At 35.9% G+C, this 18,506-nt stretch overlaps 1 protein-coding gene across 1 annotated transcript in view; it reads left to right on the top strand.

Annotated features, from left to right (window-relative positions):
* LRPPRC (leucine rich pentatricopeptide repeat containing) overlaps positions 1–18,506 on the top strand; it is an 87,116-nt gene that overhangs the window by 49,029 nt on the left and 19,581 nt on the right. Inside the window, exons 27-30 of the mRNA XM_017744774.1 lie at positions 12,164–12,232; positions 12,483–12,573; positions 14,889–15,031; positions 15,143–15,224. Coding sequence (XP_017600263.1) covers positions 12,164–12,232; positions 12,483–12,573; positions 14,889–15,031; positions 15,143–15,224 — 385 coding nt within the window. The remainder of the gene's footprint in view (positions 1–12,163; positions 12,233–12,482; positions 12,574–14,888; positions 15,032–15,142; positions 15,225–18,506) is intronic.

The raw sequence follows: 18,506 nt of genomic DNA, 5'->3' as shown, positions 1-18,506 counted from the left end.
GCATTCCTGGGTGAAAAGTTGCTAATCCTCTTTCCAAAGGAATTCTTTGTTCTTAAAAGCACTGGAATTTAATTTGCTGCAGACCATGCTCAGATTTATTTGTAATGCTTGTCTACAAGTTAATCAGCCAAACAAGCGCTGTCTGCTACTGTTTGGCATTTAATTTAGCATTTCTTCTCTCTCTCCCTCTTTCAGGATAGTAAGCAGCTTATAGGAAGTGGTAGGTGACAAACTTGGTCTATTTAGGATTAGTATATTTTATCTAGACTTGATTGAAATTGTGCTTACTGAAATTGATAAGTCAAAGGGGCAGCTGCAGAGTCTGCCCAGATTGTGATTATTTTTTCTTCTTAACAGTGTTGTATATTTTTAAAATGCTGCATAAGTTTTCCAGTTAATATATGGGAGGAGGCATCTTGCAGAAAAAAGTAATAGTCTGTCCTCAGTGTTTTTGTGTTAGGCACATACACAACTCTAACCTAATTTTGGGGTTTTTTTTCATTCCTAGGACAAAGAATGCTTTTTCTCCTAGTTCCCCTCAGAGTATTTGAAATACCAGCTATCCTGCTTGAATAGTCTAATGGAATTCTTTCATTTAAAAAACCTTAACTGAAGATCTGCTTGTTTGTCTGTGGTGGAACAATACTGTCCTGCTGTGGGGTGTGTGGATATTGCTAAGCACAGTGTTGAAGCATTGATATTTTTGTTCTGAGAGGGTGTTTTGGAGCTCAAATTTTATAATACAGAAGAATAGAAATATCAGTATCTGACGGCAGATGACACTGAGGAGTTGAGTTCTTTTTACAGTGGTTAAAGTGTATAGGAGGTAAAAGGATGAAATCTGAGGTTTGGAAGTAAAATTAAAGCTAAATGAGCAAAACTGTTACTTCATGTGATTTAACAGCTCTTTCTTTGATATTGGCATTTAATTTCTCAAATTTCTATTGGTATCTGGAGATCAGTAATGGTGAATAGGATAGTAAGCCAGTTATCAAATTGTTGTGGCTTTAAGCTTTTGTTAAAGCTTAAAACATTTTCTTAAAACATGCCAGATTATCTCTGCAGGTATTCAGTATTTGGTGATTGATCATAAGTTACTACTAACTGCAGATGTTTAGGCATAAATCTGACCACCAAATATCTGGAGATTAAATGGAAGTCTTCCTGCCTTTTATGCTAGTTAAAGTATTTTTACCTAACTTCTATGAAGTATGAATTAAAGCTTTGTTTATGCTGTTGAGGAAGAGCTGGTTTGAATTCCAGGATTTTTAGTAGTATAGGAATTTAGCTATGAATAATATTGCATGTATTTTACTAGTGGAAAAGGTGTCACAAAATCAGTTACTATATGGTGCGTAGTGTTTTAAGTATGCTTTTGTTATGTGACAAAATGTTAAATATTTTCAAAGAAATTGTTTCCAAAAGGGGAGGACAGAAATCTCAAATTGATATTCGCTGAAGAAGAAAATTGTTTGTGTTGTTTTAAAACATAAGCAAGTTCCTATTTGCTTTTTTTGTTTGTTGGGAAGTCAAAGCCTTAATCAGTATAATGTGGAAGATGGAGTATGAGGTGTATGTGTATTCTTTCTCTAGTCCAGTGGGTTTTGTGACTAAATTACTCCTCTTGATGGTCATCTCAGATTACTTCTCTATTTTCTTTGCTTGTGAAATAATATTCGGTGAAGGAGATCACTTGGTGCCACTTTCTCTTTTAGATGCTGTTGCATGTACCTTTAAGTGTGTACATTAATCAAGTATTGCTGGTTATGATGGTAAATTAATTTTAGTGATATTGTTTGTTTTGAAAGCATCTATGGAATTAATAAAGAGTATCTAAAAGGATAGTAATGAAGCTGGAAAAAAAATCCTTGGGAGCTAAGGAAATGAAGACTGTGCAGGATATGGTTGCTTAAATGGGATTTTTACTCATTGGAGACCACTGCCCCTCTGCTTGCTCTTACTGTTTTTAGAAATTAGAGGTACACTAGATGCTTTTATGAAACGTAGTGACAAGTGCTGCTTTGAAAAACTTGGAACTTAAAGCCCCAGGAATGAAAAAACAGCTCTTCAATCTCAAATCTTTGATAAAATGAGGGCAGGTGACAATACTGGGAAAGGTCAAAGGATAAGATTTGAGAGAGATTATAAAAATCAGGTCAGACTTGTGTATGTTACATTATCTGGCCTCAAGTGTATTGTGAATGCATATATATGCAAGATCATGCTGTAACAAGAAAGCTGAAAGCTCTGGGCCTCATCTGCTTGGTAGAAGAAGAGCAAGACTAATCTGAGAATGAGGCTGTGAGAGACAAGGAAAGGGAAATAGAAAGGAGATGAGGCAAAGAATTTGTCTGACCAATGCTAGAACAGCTAGACTGAAGCATGTGGTAGTTTGGTAGTGTGAGTCTCTTCTGAGGCGATGCTGACTGGAAGAGAAGCTGTGATATTGAGAAGACTGGCAGGGGAAATGCAGTTTCTGAGGCATCGTGGGGTTTTTCTGTGATAAGTTAACAGTTTGCAGTGTTGCTGGACTGCATTGTTAAGCATTTGAAAGTTTTGTCCTCATAGACAATAGCTACAAATAAGGTAGCCTTGGCTGCTCTGTAAAGTCTGTTTTATTCTAGCTGTGCCTGGAAATTCCCGAGCCCCCAAAGCTGTGCTGGTAGATGCTGTTTTGCTTTACACTGAAAATAAGTTCTACCAATGGCTGCTGTAGTACATCAAGACATGATTTAGTCTTCTTAATTGCACTTCAACTGATAAGCTAGCTTTTGTCTCGAGTCCTTCAAAGATGATCATGTCAGAACAAAGTTGGCACATCTTTCTTCTTGCCCCTTACCACAAGGTCACATACTAGCATGCTTTCCCTTGGATTGGCACAGCATGACTTCTATGTCATCAAATCTAGCTCTGGCTACTTAGGATTTTTTCCCTTACTTAGAAAGGCAGCTTAATTGCCTTTTGTCCTTGAATTTTGTTTTTCATAAAGAAAAAAGGAAGAAAATTAGGTCAGTATGTTTTGCCTTTAACTAAACTAAACTACATTAAAACTAATGTAGGCTAAAAGAAAGGGATGTGAATTTTCAAGAAATAGGATTAGGGAAAATGTACCTTTTGGAAAAATACTTTCTTTACCTGTCTTATGAAACGTTTCCTTATTTCAAAAATAGTTAATCAGATCTCCTCCTGGGGAGAGGTCTTACATAATTATGTGTTGCTTTAAGTAGTAGATCAGAGAATCGAAAGAATTGTTTGGCCTTACATTCTTCTAAGTCTGGTATTTTAATGGTAAAAGAATTTTTTGGAGCCTAGTCCCCCAGATGTCGCAGCTTCTTACCTGTTGCCTGTATGGACAGTTAAAAGTCCCTTTTGTTTACTCAGTTGTTGATTGCTGCTTTATTAAGCACGTGCTTAAGATCTGTACTAATGTGAAGGTCATCCAGAAGAGGAAGAGTGAAAAAGGGAATGTTACACCACCTTGGAGGAATTTATTTATTCCCCCTTTCACCTGTTACTATGTTCTCATGCTGCATGGAGATTTACAGATTTCACTGCTTACAGTAGTTAAAATATAGTTGATGTCTGCCATTTTTGTTGGATTTAATTTTTTGGTCATCCCTGAATCTTTCACCAAGATCTCATATAACTTGAAGCTGTTTTACATTCATGATGGTTGAATATTTCTAGACTCACCGTTTGTCCTTCATTTATACATGCTGAATGCAGCTATTAAAATATGCACTGAATCAGTGTGTAATGAAGCCCATGTCCACTCTTGGCTTTTTCTGAAAAGATTTGTATCTCGTTCAGTACTGTAACAGTCCTGCAGCAGAGGGTCAAGCAAAGCCCATCTGTAAGTCTGCTTAGTCTAAGTCTGAACCATGTTTTCATGAAGCAGAAATGAACACTTCATTCCTGTGACTGAATAGGCAAGGTATTAAATGGATGTTAAATCCATTTCTGCACTGTATCAATAAAATCATTGCACCTTAAATGAAGTTTTACTGTACAGCAAAACCCTTATCTAAATAAACCAAAACAAGCACCATGTTCAGAAAGGTATCAGGTCACTGGCACTTCTAATTGGGAGCTTATGGACTCCTCTGATAGGAAGCTGGAGTTGGTAGCAGTGTTCCACTGTCTTCTTGTTGTTTGACAGATACTTCTCAAAATCCTTCTAGATCAAATCACATCAGCTTTTAAAATAACAGCTGTTAATTTGCTCTTTCAGTGGAAGAGTAAAAGCTTTTATTGCTGCTCAGGTTTTCTTTTTGCTGGAAATGAAGGCAAAGAGGATTGGAATACAAAGAAAGATCTCAGAACTGGATGACAGAATCTTTTGGTAGAAGTTCAACCTGTACGGTTTGTTTCCACTAGAGGAGCCTTCTTTGAAAATAGCCATGGATAGTGCATGCCTTCAGAATTCTTTAAGCAGATTTTAATCAAGTGTGATGCTGTCTTTACCTACTCTCATACTAAATATGTTGTTTATATTTAATAACTAAATTCACCATATCCCACATATCTCAAGACATTAGTGTGAAGAATTCAGGGACAAATGGTTGTGAAACAGTTTAATGTGAATAAGTGCAAGAAAAGGCATTTGCTGCTGAAATCTGGGACCTGACAAAAGAACTGGTTTGGGCGAGTTTAGTGTACAGGAATATATCTATCAACAGATGTCAAGTTAATTTAGGAGGTAGATAGATTTAAGCAAAGAATTGTGACATCCACTGTCAGCAGAGCTGAAGATACCAGTTGCCATTGGATTTAATCTACCATAAAAACAATGAGAATATTTCTACGTGATATTGAGAGATTACCGCCTTCTTTCATCCAGATTGCTTTTTTTATGAGTCTGCATCATAAAATTGAGTCCTGCTGATTTTATGCTGGAGATGAACTACCAGGAGAAGATGCTTTCTTGATTTGTGACAGCAGGATTGGGGGAGCGGGGGTGGGGGGGTACAGAGGTTATGTGTAATTTAGTGATGGTTATATCTAGTGTCTGAATTTTTTTACAAAGACTTATTTTTGGTCCTGTCGAGAAAAGAGTGGAGGTGATTAAAGCAAAATTAAAATGTTTGTGAACAAAATTGTATTAGATAATGGTGGTCTGAGATTTAGGAATAGTTTGTAGGGGGTGTAATAGCTTTTATTAGAGTAACTGTATACAACTGAGAGGGAGGGGAAAGACTGAAGAGCTTTTAAGCATGTAAGCCCTATAATTACAAGAAAAGATTAATTTTTAAAATTATTACTATTGAATCCTATTAGTCCAATAAAATCATGACTTCTCCTTCTGAAACTGGACTGATACAGTTAGTTATTAGTGAACTTGGATTTTCTTTCCATGCATGAATGTTTGTGAGTTAATTTAAAAAGGGTTGCTTACTAGTTCAGTGCACGTTATTTAGAAGTTCTTTAGTATTCCTTTCTTAAAGGGAAGGGATATGTTTCAAGTAAGTAAGTTTGGTAAAGGAGATGACTACTGAAAAAATTCCTTCCCGAAAGGAAGAGGGTAATGTGTTCAGAATGTGGGATTATGGCAAGAGCTGTGCATCTTTTCTTAGCTCCAGGGACTTTGTGTTAGAAGGAAGAGGTTTATAATGCTTTTTTTTTTCATTCATCATACACTGTAATACCACATTACAAGGCCAGAAGCAAAGTTTTGCTCTGTTTTTTGCCTAGGATATCCTTGAGAACTTTATTTTAAGCAGGGGTTTTGTGTATTTTTTATGTCACCTTTTCTTCCAATGTGATTATTGTTGTGAATGTCTACTGATTTTTTTTTAAATAATATTTCTCTGCATAATTTATCTTGGAAGTCTGAAATTTATCTGAAAATGCGGATTATTCCAATAGTGATTTAATGTACATCAGTTACAGTTGTCTTGAGTAATGATAAAGTTGTAAAACTCTATCCTATTTTTATTTTGGTATTTTTGGAAAATAATCAAGTTGCCTTACATTTTTCTCGATGTTTACCTCACATAAAGCAGCATATATTCCTCTTCCAAGTGAAGTAAATAAAATCATGAGTATTTACTCAACAGATACTTGTGTTGGTAAAGTCAGTGAACTGTGAAACTGACAGAAGCTTTGAAGCAAATGCATACTTAGGAAGAAAAAAGCCACAAACCAACAGTACAGACTTTCCCAGTGGAGACTGTAAGCTTTGTATTTTCTTATTGTGAACTACTGCTGCTTTTTACATAAAAATGGACCTAGTAAAGTCAAGTGGTTGCTTCCTTGTGTTACTGTAGGATAGGCAGGAAGGAGAGCATGAGCTTGAATTCTAATCGATCCCAGGAGAAGAGTTCGTGAGGACAGATGTGTAGGCATGTATTCCTTTCATTAAATATCTGGTACTGCAACTAAAATATTAAATACACTGTATCTGGGTAGGTTTTGAAGGCTTGCAGTGGAGCAACTCCTAAGTTTCAGTATTCCAGTACTGCATTCGAATACTTGCCTTCGTTATCAAACATGAAAAGTAAACATATTGAAGGTACAGATATAATTGTGTTCAAGCTTACATACAGTTAGTTACCCCTTGCCCAGAAAGGTGATCAAGAGTTCACATATTTTAGATGAATTTTCTTTTTAAAGAAATCAGTATTATGGGGGTTGTATTTTGTTTAGTTGTATTTATTTCTGGGCAAAATTGCTTATAAAAAAGAAAAGGAATTACTCATTTTTTTGAGTTTGCAAGGTTTTTTTTTTGTTTAGCAAGAGTAAAGGGTATCTTTCTGTGCTATCACCAAAGAAAACATTTTTGAAATAAGTGAGAACTAAGCTTCTTTCAAAGTGGAAAACGAACCTGTAGAAAAAGTATTGCTTCCCCTGCTAGCCGTAAACAGTCGTAGCTGTAATGTCATCCTGGTAGTACAATGACTTAAAGAAAAGTTGAGCTAGGAGAGCATTAATATATTTTATTAGACAGTTGATATGATTGCAACAGGAAAGATGCTTTTTGATGCACAGATTATTTTTAGATGACTCAGTCTCTAAAACTGGATCTTTTGTGAGCTTCTGGACTATTGCATAAAAGTTCAGAGCCAATAATCGAAATAGTTTTCTTTTTTCTGTGTATTTGACAATGATACTTCACTTAGACTTCGCTGTAAAGACTATAGTGGGAGAAATGCAGCAAATACAGCAAAGTGGTGTACTTACATACATATGAACTCAAAATGTAAGATTATTTTTGAAAATAATGTAAATGTGTTAATTTTTTATTTTTAAAAAACTAATGCATCGTTATTTGGAAGTAAAGGCATGTTTAGCAAGAGGAAAAAAACCGTAATAGAAGTGTAAAATAATTTTAACCATCTCATCTAACAACTAGTCTAATATGGCTACATAAAGTGCAGAAATTTTATATCTGTATGTTCTTCTAACTTTTTGATTAGGAAGTGCACCTACTGCTTAGTAGAAGTGAGGACTTCTGCCACAAGTTTTAACCTAGGGGGAGATTCAAGCAAAACATCCAGTTGTTGTAAACAACTTTGTTCAAATAACCTGCCATGCAAAAATATCCCAGGCTTCATTAAAGCTGTATTGAATTTGTGAGATTTTCATAGACATTTTTGTGGAATCAGGGAAAAATCCGTCTTTAAATTAAGAACTTCCCATCAAGTGTTCTGTTTTCCCTGACACTTACGTTGGAGAGAGCTGTTAGGAATGACATACATCAGTTCTTATAGCTGTCTGCTCAAGGCTGTCTGCTTGGAGAAGTAACGCATTTTCCTGCGAGACATTGCTTTGGCATCTAAATCTCAGTAACTGGTTCTGGTACTGGTAGCATAAGTCTGTTATTGCTGCTGATGTAACTCTTTGTGAAATGTTCTTTTTCCTTTAGCAGCGTTAGCTGTCTCTTACTATTACTGACTTTTTCAGCTGCAAGAAGAGGAATGAAGGGATCTACCCTTCCAAAGAATACCACTGGGAAGTGCAACGTGGATGGCTTTTATAAAATTTGGCTATTTCTTTCCAAGACATTTGAATTGGTGATTAGAGTAGAACTGTTTCCCTAAGAAAAGATTGAACTTTGCAAAGAAAATACAGATATTTTGAAGAAAACAAAGCACATAAGGTGGTTGGGGTTAACTTGAATAGTTAGAATTGATGTGTTATTCACAGTGAGGTTATATCGTGAAAGGCTAGAGTAAATTGACTGGTATATGAAAGCATTATTTTTCCAAACAGTGCACAGTAGTCATTTGTGAAAGTGCGGTTTTGGAAGGTTAAAACAGAAGCTCTCCATCTCACATCACATACATGCCCAATGAAAAATGCTGCTGCTGGCTTTTAAACAGTTATGCAACCTAAGCCAGCAAAAGTGGCACTGTTTTGGGACAGTTCTCAACTCTTAGTTTGCTGAAAGTCATCTTTTTGAACAGGACATAGGGCTTCTGGTCTGTATGTTCTCTTTTGTGGTTTTCTCTGTAAGTTTTGTGTTTAAAGAGAAAAGGTTTGGTTTAGGCAAGTGGAGAGAAGTAAATAAATATTTTCATATGTCTTCTGTAAATTATTTAACTTTTTTGTTAGAAAAGTTTTTTGACAGTGAAAAACCAGTATGGCCCTATTGGCTGTAGCAGTTACAGAATACTAATGTAAACAGAATTTGAATATTTCTATCATTATTTAAAAATCTGGAAAAACATCTAATAGATTCCTCTCTGACAGGTCAGTATTTTTCCAGACAGTCTGTTTTCTTTCAGCTGTAATAGGTAGAAATTAGCTCAAATAAAAATGTTAGTACAGAAAATCTGCTGATTGGACCCCTTCAATCACCTGTCTGAAGTGACTGGTTCTCAGAAGGAGGAGAACAAATCAAATGCTTTCAGTGTGTTAGGACTGTTGCATTTACATGATTCTTGAGTGCTGCTTGACAAGAGTTCTTCCAAAGATGCAGCATATATTTTCCTTTCTGGTTAGTGTTCCTTTCTGTGTGGGAAGGTGTAGAATCAATGAGCAAATTGGTGTGGGTGTAAGTGTAGAATAAGTGTACTTGTCATAGCATCACAGAATGTGCTGAGTTGGAAGGGGCCCATCAAGATCATAGAGTCCAACTCCCGGCCCTGTGCAGGACACCCCAAGAATCACACCACGTGTAAGTTTTGATTAAAACTTCGATTTCTATAGGAGATACAATGAAGTAGCTGAATTCTGCTTAGCCTAGGGAAGAAACAGGGAATTATTTTATATACTACTCATTAAATTAGTATTAAATTGAGAAAATAAAGACAAATCAATTGTACATTGTCTTTTAATACAAAATCCAGAGGTTTCAAATGAAGCTAGCAGAAGTTAGGCTGAAAACAATCAAAAAGTTGGTAGTATTATGGTTGTTTTCTGCAGAACATGGTGGAGGCAACCCATTGCCAAAAGATCTTCTGAATGACAAATCTTACAGGGTTTCAGGGGCAACGAGAAAAGCTCATGGAAGAGAAATCACTTACTAGAACCAGTGCGATCCACTGAGCCTCAGGTAGCTGGAGAGTGAAAGACGATTAAGAAGAAATTATTGCTGTGTTTTGTGACATTCTATATTCTATAGGTACTGTTAGGGAGAGGATTACAAGGTTTGATTTGGTACAGTGCAACTGGTTTATATTTCAGAAGGATGTAAAAGCCAGAAATCCTCCATGTTTGGTTTATATGCTAGATGAATTGCTTGAGACTCTCAAATAAAAAAAACCCAACAAAACATAGAAACCAGTAAGCATCAGTGTAGATTTTTATTTTTTTTTAGTCCATTGAAACAAGCAAGATCAAAATTGTAAATGGGAATTTGGAAGAGTAATTAGAGTAACAGTTTTTTACGTAATTTCCCTTTATTCCTTGTATTTTTTTGTTCTTTATTTTAGTCTGTTGTATTGTAGAAACACTGTTTACTGCTAAATGCAATGTTTAAAATTCCCTAAGATTGTAAGGGATAAGCTACAAATATGGACTATCAGGCAAGCCCTGGAGATTTAGTTAATCTGACCTAGATGTTCTTTTGATGATTGAGACCTGCAGTATGTGAAAACACTTCTCAATTTCAAAATGAAACACAAGGATATCTGTTGTATAACTCAGCTGTCCTTGTAGTGACAGACACATCAATCATTTCTGAACAGGAAAGGATTTACTATAAAAAGTTTGTAGCTTTCGAGCTGCCGAGTTCATTGGCATTCGGATCAGCAGTGATATTGGAAGTTGTAAGTGAATTCAGCATTTGAATTTTACCATGTCCTAAAGAGGATTAGCTACAAATGCAGGCAACATACTTTTTTCTCTTTCATTTTCAAGAGCCTGTTGTGTATCAAGAGCCTGTTGTGTAAGATGTTAATTCTTGACTTAGCTTTCAGCATATTTTATGTGAAACTGCTTGGTAGCTCTTAAAAACGCACTGAACAGGTACCTATAAATATAAGTAAGTGTGGGGAGGGGAAAAAAAGTGACAAGCAACTAATTGGAAAAAAAAAGCACGCACCTGGAAAGCTGTGTTTATATATATTGCTTTTGAATACTTGAGAAGTCACTATTTTTCTGTAACCTCCTGGGCTGAGGCTGTTTTAACAGTACACCTAAGCATAACAGAGATGCTCCATGTTGAGAAACTGTGGTGTTAGCATCCTGGTTTTTGCAAAACCTTACATTGACTTCATAGAATGGTTTAGGTGATTGGTAGGATTATATGGCCTAACATATTTACTCTGCAGAACACTGTTTCCTATCTATTTAGCAAAATTTAAGAGTTTTCACTGAAATTTTGCATGCTGTTTTTCTGGTGTATGCTGAATTATTTCAGAAAGATGCAAGGGTAATAATTTTGCACTTGGAGAATATGGAAAAAGGAAATTATCTGTGTTTTTAAAAGAGAGAAGGAAAATTCACATTTCCAATAGTAATTGCTTTCACTGTTTTGCAACTGAAACTTAATATTTCTCACAGCATTTTGTTCAAACTGCCTCTTTTGTGCATACTGGCATTCAAATTTTTAAAGTTGCACTTCACATTTAAACAGTAGAGTTTTCTTACAATATTAAAAGCTAAAGGCCTTCAAGAGTCAAAACACATGTTTCTCTGTAGGGGTGAACAGGCATTTCTTTGGAGTTACTTTGAGCTATATTAATGTGAATCTGGACACGTGAAAGAAAAAGCAGAGTCCACTCTGTAAATTGTGTTTGTGCTAAAACAAGGTAGAATAAAGGAAGTAAATCCAAGTATCTGTGGGAGGCAAGGCCAAGAGGTAGAAATGATGGATGCTTTGCTCACATTTTGCTGTAAACTTTTTTAGATATGTTGGACACGGGTAGTAGAACATGTGACATGTCTCTTTAAAATTTTTGAGAAAATGTAAGAATTTAAGTTGAGGAACTGCTGTTATGATTATGGCATATGGTGCTGGGAAGGCACAATGTGGTTTTCTACACCAGATAGAGTTTCAAGGATTTGAAACATTTTCTTTGAGCATGTGTATAATATATCTGCAGTCTGCTTGAAACAACAAAGGAGTGAATAAGCTAAGGTTCCCAACCTGGGAAAGTAACAGAAAGAACTGTGGCATGCTAACAAATTACACATCAGTTCCTCTGTGTACACACACATAAGGGTAAGCCTTAAGTGTCTTAGCTTTAAGAATAAATCTTGAGCCTTCTGTTCTGGGATAGGAATTGCCTTACAGTTACTATACCTGGTATCAGTACAGTATATTGGCATCACCACATGGTCATGGTGCAGTTCAGAAGCATGGTTTTCTAGCTGCTGAGTTGCAGTGGTGTCTAATACAAATACTTCATTGTGAAGACAGTTTGGAAATAATTCTTTACCATGAGTAATACAAGGGATTAGTATAGGTAACAGCAATAATACCCTATTAATGTGGTGATAGAAGTTATTTAACACTTCAGTTCATCTGAAGTGTATTTTAAATCAACTCTCAGCAGTGTTCAACCAAAAAGGAGAATGCGGTGAATAAGATGATTGCAATTTTTATGTCTCGTAAAGGCAACCTAACATGATTATTTGTGAGCTTGTAGTTTTATTTAGATTTCAAAAAACAAACAAAAGCTATGAACTTTCATTATGAATACCTGTATTATGTTTATTTTCCTGTAGAATGTTCTGTGTGCAGTAATGTATTTCTTCTTGTGGAAATATTTTACAGACTCCTGGCTTGAGAGCACACTCTGGAAGATTGCAGTGGTTTGCAAAAAGGTGTATATTAAATAAACAGGTATGTGACTCGTATGCTGTGTTCTATGGAACTGTCATTTTGTTCCAAGAAAAATTGTTTTGAAGTATTTTCTCACTTGATTTTTATGTTTGTGAAAGGACAGGTGACAGGCTGATGAGGTGAACTTAATGCTGGTGTATACTTAAACAGAAATATTGTTTTAGCTGAATGCACACAGCATGTATGTGCACATATATAGAAACATAATTGTTTGGCTGAAGTATAACTGTGTTCTTCCTTCTTTTTGAAGCTGGAAGCTTTGGAGCAGTTGGTAGAATTAACTCAAAATCTATTTGAATGTGATAGAGATGAGATGTACTACCACCTGCTTCAACTGTATGGTAAGTGAGCTTAAGATCTTTCTCATGTTTGTAATCCGTTTCCCTTTGTGGTTGGAGGTGGAACATAACGCTGAAGATAAGGCATATCTTGATACACAGTCTGGGTACCATTTCTGAGGCATCTTGTGGGGGAGGAGAAGTCAGGTTTGGGGTTTTTTTCATCTGCAGAACTGAACACAGTATAGTGTGTGTGTGTATGTAATATAGTATAGACTTACATAGTACAAGTTTTCCAATCCTTGATATTGTCTGGTGTTATGATTTGAAAAACTCTGTTTTGGCTTTCAATATGCTTAGAGAAGAAAACCTGCTCATCTTTTATCTTCATAACTGATAAAAATCTGGAATTTCCTGTAATTGGATCTGGTTCTGAAAGGTGCATATATTTCTTAAATTCACCTATTTTTCACCAGCCACAACCTAACTCTTGCATCATTTATAGGCATGAAACATTTAAAACTGAAAGTTCACTTTTATGCTACAGACTTAGTGTAGGATGTATCTATGTGGTTTTTCTTCCTCTTTTCTGTGTTTTTCAGTCTATGTTGGTTTTCTTATTCAGTGTATTATACTGTATTATAAAGGATTAAAATTTTGGAGATCTATTTTAAAGTACTAAAAAAAATATATTGTGTTAAGATTGGATATGGAGCACTATTGGATGTGGAGCACTAAACAGTAAATTGGGCCATAAAGCATTACAGGAATTCCTGTGTACTTTGGTAATGGATGTACATACAGCTATATATTATTGAGCCATTACAGCAGTTTGATATATCTGGAAAACTTGCTTTTGAGCTTAAAGTAATTTTAGGCTGTTCTCCAAGTACATCTTCGGTTGGGTAGGACTACTGATGCAGGCCTCTTCCCCACTGCACTTAGGTGCAGCAGGAGAGGACATGAGGACTTGCACAAAAAAATGACCAGAGACCCCCAGGAGAACTTTGCTGCTTTTCATTTCCTGAAGCCTTGGAAAGCTTCAAACAAAACCATAGCGTTACCTAATTCTGGCTTTACACAGACTGGTTCACCATCAAAAATCAAGTAGGCCTGAAAATCAATCTTGTCTCAACAGGGAGAGAACCTTCCTGTTTCTCCACTCACCCTGTTCACCTCTGGCAGTGACTAAGTCTGACAGTGTGCCTGCTAGGAAGAGAATCTAAGAAGATACAATTCATCAAATTCTGTCATGCAAAATCTTCAGTCTTCTTTCAGAAGACAGAACCAATTCCATCTATTCAAAGAAGTGGAAAATATTTGTGGGTTTCTGTCACCATGAAAGACAAAAGCTATGCATAATCCTGCTTTCAACCATTTTAGATTATCTATCAAAGCTGCCCCATGCACAAGTACAGTAGGACTGTCACTGTGTACCAAAGCCATAACTTCAGAGCTGTTTTAGGCATATAAAAAAAAGAACCTACCATCTAGTCCAAGCAGTAATAAAAATGTTGAAAACAAGGCATTTGGGTATCTGGAATCACAGACTAATTTATACTGGAGAAAACCTCAGGAGTTTAAGCCCAGGTTGTTTCCTGATGCTAGGATAGCTCCAAAGTCAGATCACATTGTGGCCTTGTTTAGTAGAGGTTTGGGTGCCTCCAGCAGTGGAGATCAAAGAGCCTTCCTGAACAACCTGTCCCAGGATTTGATCATTATCAGATACTCCATTGCTGCAACTTTCAAATGTCACCTTTTGCCCTTTGCTGTGCACTTGTGAGGAGAGACTGACCCTTGAAGAGTCAGCGGAGAATTTACAAGATTTGCGTATATAGTAGGAGAACTAAACCTGATTGGAATAAAATGCCAAGGTAATTTGTTGAGAAGGATGTTTCTGCTTTAGAGAGCTCATTTTTACCAGTGTAAATCAGCAGTGTCTTAGAGTCATAAATGCTTCACAACTTGTGACTGCAAAGGTAGAAAGTGTAATGGCAGCAGGAAACCCCTGCTGTAGGTAGTTAAATGGTAGTTAACTGGTTTTTTTCTCATGAAGTCCAGCTTTCTATTTATTTGCAGTTCTGTACAGTGATGCAGATATACATTTCAATTAACAATCAAGAATAATAGATGAGCTGAGATGATCGCTTCTGCAATACTTTTGAGCTGATTTCTCATTTATCTGAAAATTCTTAAAATCCTTGGGGTTTTTTTCTGGCATCCTCTATGTATTAAAACTTTTCAAACTGATGATCATATGAAGCAGAAGTACATGATTAACTGATGAATTATTTTCCAAACACACGATTTTGAATAACTTTAGATATGGATGTATATTCCAAATGTGCTTTTATCTGAAGATTTTAATCTTGTTTCAGACAGCAAAAAGGACTGGGGAAAGGCTGAAGCTATCTGGACTAAAATTCAAGAAGAAAATATTGTTCCTCGTGAGAAAACACTAATTTTACTTGCTGATATATTTGAGAAAAATGGTCAGACTGTTCCATTTGAGGTACCTAAGGTAAGTGGAGTTTAACTTTCCTAGCTAACAACGCTTACAAATATATTTCTTCTTACTAAAAAACATTAACACATAGCATTACAGTAATTTAAATGTTTGTTTCTTTCAAAGGTTAGGCCTGAAGATAGCAGAAATGCTGCTATTGTGGAAGAAATGAAAATACGGATGCTTTGCAAGAAAAATAAAGCACAAGGTAAACTGAAATCCAGTGTGCGTTTTTCCCCCTTCCACATTAATTTTAAGGTTTCAATTAACTGTGGAGCTCTTCTGTGCAAACTTCCCAGTCTCTGCTGAAAACAGAATGAATTTATGCATGGCTGTTTGCCTTTGTATACAGAAGAGCAGAGTGTTGAAATATGTGCAGTTCCTTTGATTTAGTCCATGTTTAGTCATTGGAAATCCATTCTTATCCATCTCATCCCAAAGCAGGGTGACTTAAGAAGAAATAGCTTTACTGGACCTTGCAAAATGGGGAAGAAATAACAGAATACCAGAACGTCTCAGGTTGGAAGGGACCACAGTGGGTCATCTGGTCCAGCCTTTTTGCTCAGGCAGTTTCATCCTTGAGCACATGGAACAGGACCCTTGCATATCTCCAGTGATGAGACTCCACAGTCTCTCTGGACAATCTGTTCCGGTGTTCAGTCACCTGCACAGTAAAGAAGTTCTTCCTCATGCTTAGGTGGAATTTCCTGTGCATCACTTTCTGCCCACTGCCTCTTGTCCTATTGCTCTGCACCACTGAGAAGAGCCTTGGTCCAAATTAGTTCATTTCTAGTATTTGCCAAGGTGCAGAGCATTTGAATATTCTGGAAATCCTTATTTTCTTCATTTATACTATAATAAATAACTAGGTACATCACTTGAAAGCAGTATAGAAAATTGAATTCAATAGGTTTAAAAATTAATTTTGCTGAATGAAGAAGATATATAAATGCAAGACACCTAGTAATTTTCTTCTCTAAGTGTAATCAGTGTATTTTACAGGTTGGACACAGATTTTTAAGCTCTGAGTTTTTAAAAGAAGAATGTATCAGTCATTCACACATTTTACTTACATTGTTAGTGAAATTACCATCTAGAGTTATTCAGTCTAAATATTCAGTCTATTTAGATCAGGAGTCTAAAGTTGGGTCTGGACATTCTGCATACTGGCAGTGCAATATCATGTTATGTATATGAAGTTAAGAATTGTGTATTACGGCAGACATGTTTTCAGGAAATTCTTCATGCTGGTAACTTTTGGGTCTTGTAAGAAAATGAGAAATGCAGAAATATTTTCATTGAAAATTGGATGAAATCAAGGGAACGCAGTTTACGACATTTCCACACAAGTGTCCTGTGCCTTTGGTATCATAAATGATAAAGTGGAGAGCAGGAGGAAACCAAATATGCCTTAGACTTGGAAGGGAAACTAGTTTAAAGCAAAAATATAAAATGTAACTTCTGTGATGACTTTGGGTATTGAACTTAGCAGTAAATCACTTCTGCATATTCTTTTATTTAAAGGGTAGTATTTGAGAGAAGGTGTTCTAGAGTTACTGGGAATGAAGGGGAAAAAAAGATTATGTTGGAAAACAGTTCCTGTCTTCCTGGGAATCTGTTCTCTTGGACTGAAGAAAAACTCTAAAACCACTAAGTTGTTGCTTTTTTTTATATAACCAGTATAATGTAATTTTGGTGTGAATGTAACAGGGCAGCATTTTGATGGGAAAAAGATTAACTCAATCTAGTTATGTAACTGTTCAATGAACTTACCAAGTCTGACACGTTTTGATAACCTATTCTCCAAAGTGCTTGATTTATGCAAAGTCATATTTTCATTTTTGTCTTGATTCCTCCGTGTGAGAACTTGACTCTAGGGGATCATGTAACACATATCCCAAACAATCACAATTGCTGAAACAGATTTGACTGTCTTGAGAACTGAGACTTACTTGGCAAGTTGTCACTTTTCTAACGAATCTTTCTACTTGAAATAGCTGTGGTATAACACAGTATGATCTTGAAACCCAAGAAATTTCTCTTTTGAATGCTAATATATTTTAATAATTTTAGATGCCATCTGAAGAAGTAATAAGCTGATAATACCTGATCAGGCATATGTCTCAATTCAAGATTGATCTAGGTATACTTCAAACATGCTACTTGCAGAAATGCAAAATGAAGTTAAGAAAATAATCTGAACAGGATAAGCTTTCCCAGGTTAGGAGTGACATTCACAACAAAACTGATACAAAAATTTTTAATTCTTCATTGAACTAGTCATTACAAAAAAAAAAAAAAAGAAAATTAAATACATTTCCTTGTAGAAGGAGATCTTACATTTTATGGGCTGTGATAATTGATGGTAACATATGCTTGGCATCCTGGCCACTAGTGGCAAGGTCCATTTCTGTATCCAACTGATGAAAGCAATATTTAAACACAGGGTGAAATTGTAGTTCAGTCTGAAGACAGCAGAGCTTTTGTAGGAGTCTCTAAACATAAGGAGTTTTTGCCCTTAAAAAAAATTTCAAGCAGGCATTTACAAGCAGAAAGACCAAACCTATCACCAGTCAGCTGCATTTCTGTAAATCAGTAGCTGCATTTGTAGCAGATGATACCAGTCAGAGGTGTATTGTTCTTGTTGAATGTAGTTGCTAGTCTACTGGTACCTCAGATTTCAGAACAGTGGAAGGAGAAATGTCTTGCCCCTGGATTTAAACTTGAACACTATGAATGCTGGTGATCAGCATCTGAGCAGGCAAGAGAGTTCAGCACATTGCTGCAGGCCAAACTAACTTCAGACCTCTAAGTAAAAGTGGTGGAGGATTTCAGAACCTTTCTTGTGTGATCCTATTGTTTCATTGCTCTTTTGGTTGACGATGCAATCACTCTTGTAATGTCAGACTCTCATGTCAGACTCTTGTACACATGAAACTCAAATGCACAGAAGTGAATTTAATTTTTACTAAGATGCTGTTATCCTTTATCTCTGTTCATATATGTATATTTAACATAGATTCAAGCAATAAGTAGATTATGAATGGCCATGGTAATTCTAATTATTAACTTGGTTTAGGAGTTTGTGTGATGTAAATAACTAATTTTATGCTTAGCCATTTCTGTGCCTACATTTCAGGAGGTTTTTGTGTATACTTTTTGGCTGAAGAAGTTTAAGATGCAAACTGAAAGGCATACCAACAGTTTTCATTAAAATTCCGCAACACACTGTACTAAGTGCAATTAGTGTGATGCTTCTTATGACATTAAGATTCAAATGAGTTGTCTTCATCTTTATTTTCGAAGTATAAGAAAAAAGCTTTAATGCATAGCTGTGAAATTTGTTGGTGATAGTCCAACTATTTCTGATAAGTTTTAAAGGTTATTGTGGCTGTGATTTGAACTAGCAAAGGGATTATTTCATGAGTCATTAAAAGAAACGTGCAATCACAGTGTAGATATAAAAGATCATTTGTGGTTTTTAACACAG

This window comes from Corvus brachyrhynchos, unplaced genomic scaffold (assembly GCF_000691975.1).
Source record: "Corvus brachyrhynchos isolate BGI_N302 unplaced genomic scaffold, ASM69197v1 scaffold258, whole genome shotgun sequence".
In the NCBI taxonomy this organism is placed as follows: domain Eukaryota; kingdom Metazoa; phylum Chordata; class Aves; order Passeriformes; family Corvidae; genus Corvus; species Corvus brachyrhynchos.
The sequence above is the reverse complement of the archived record's forward strand: the minus strand, read 5'-3'. Positions and strand labels throughout refer to the sequence as shown.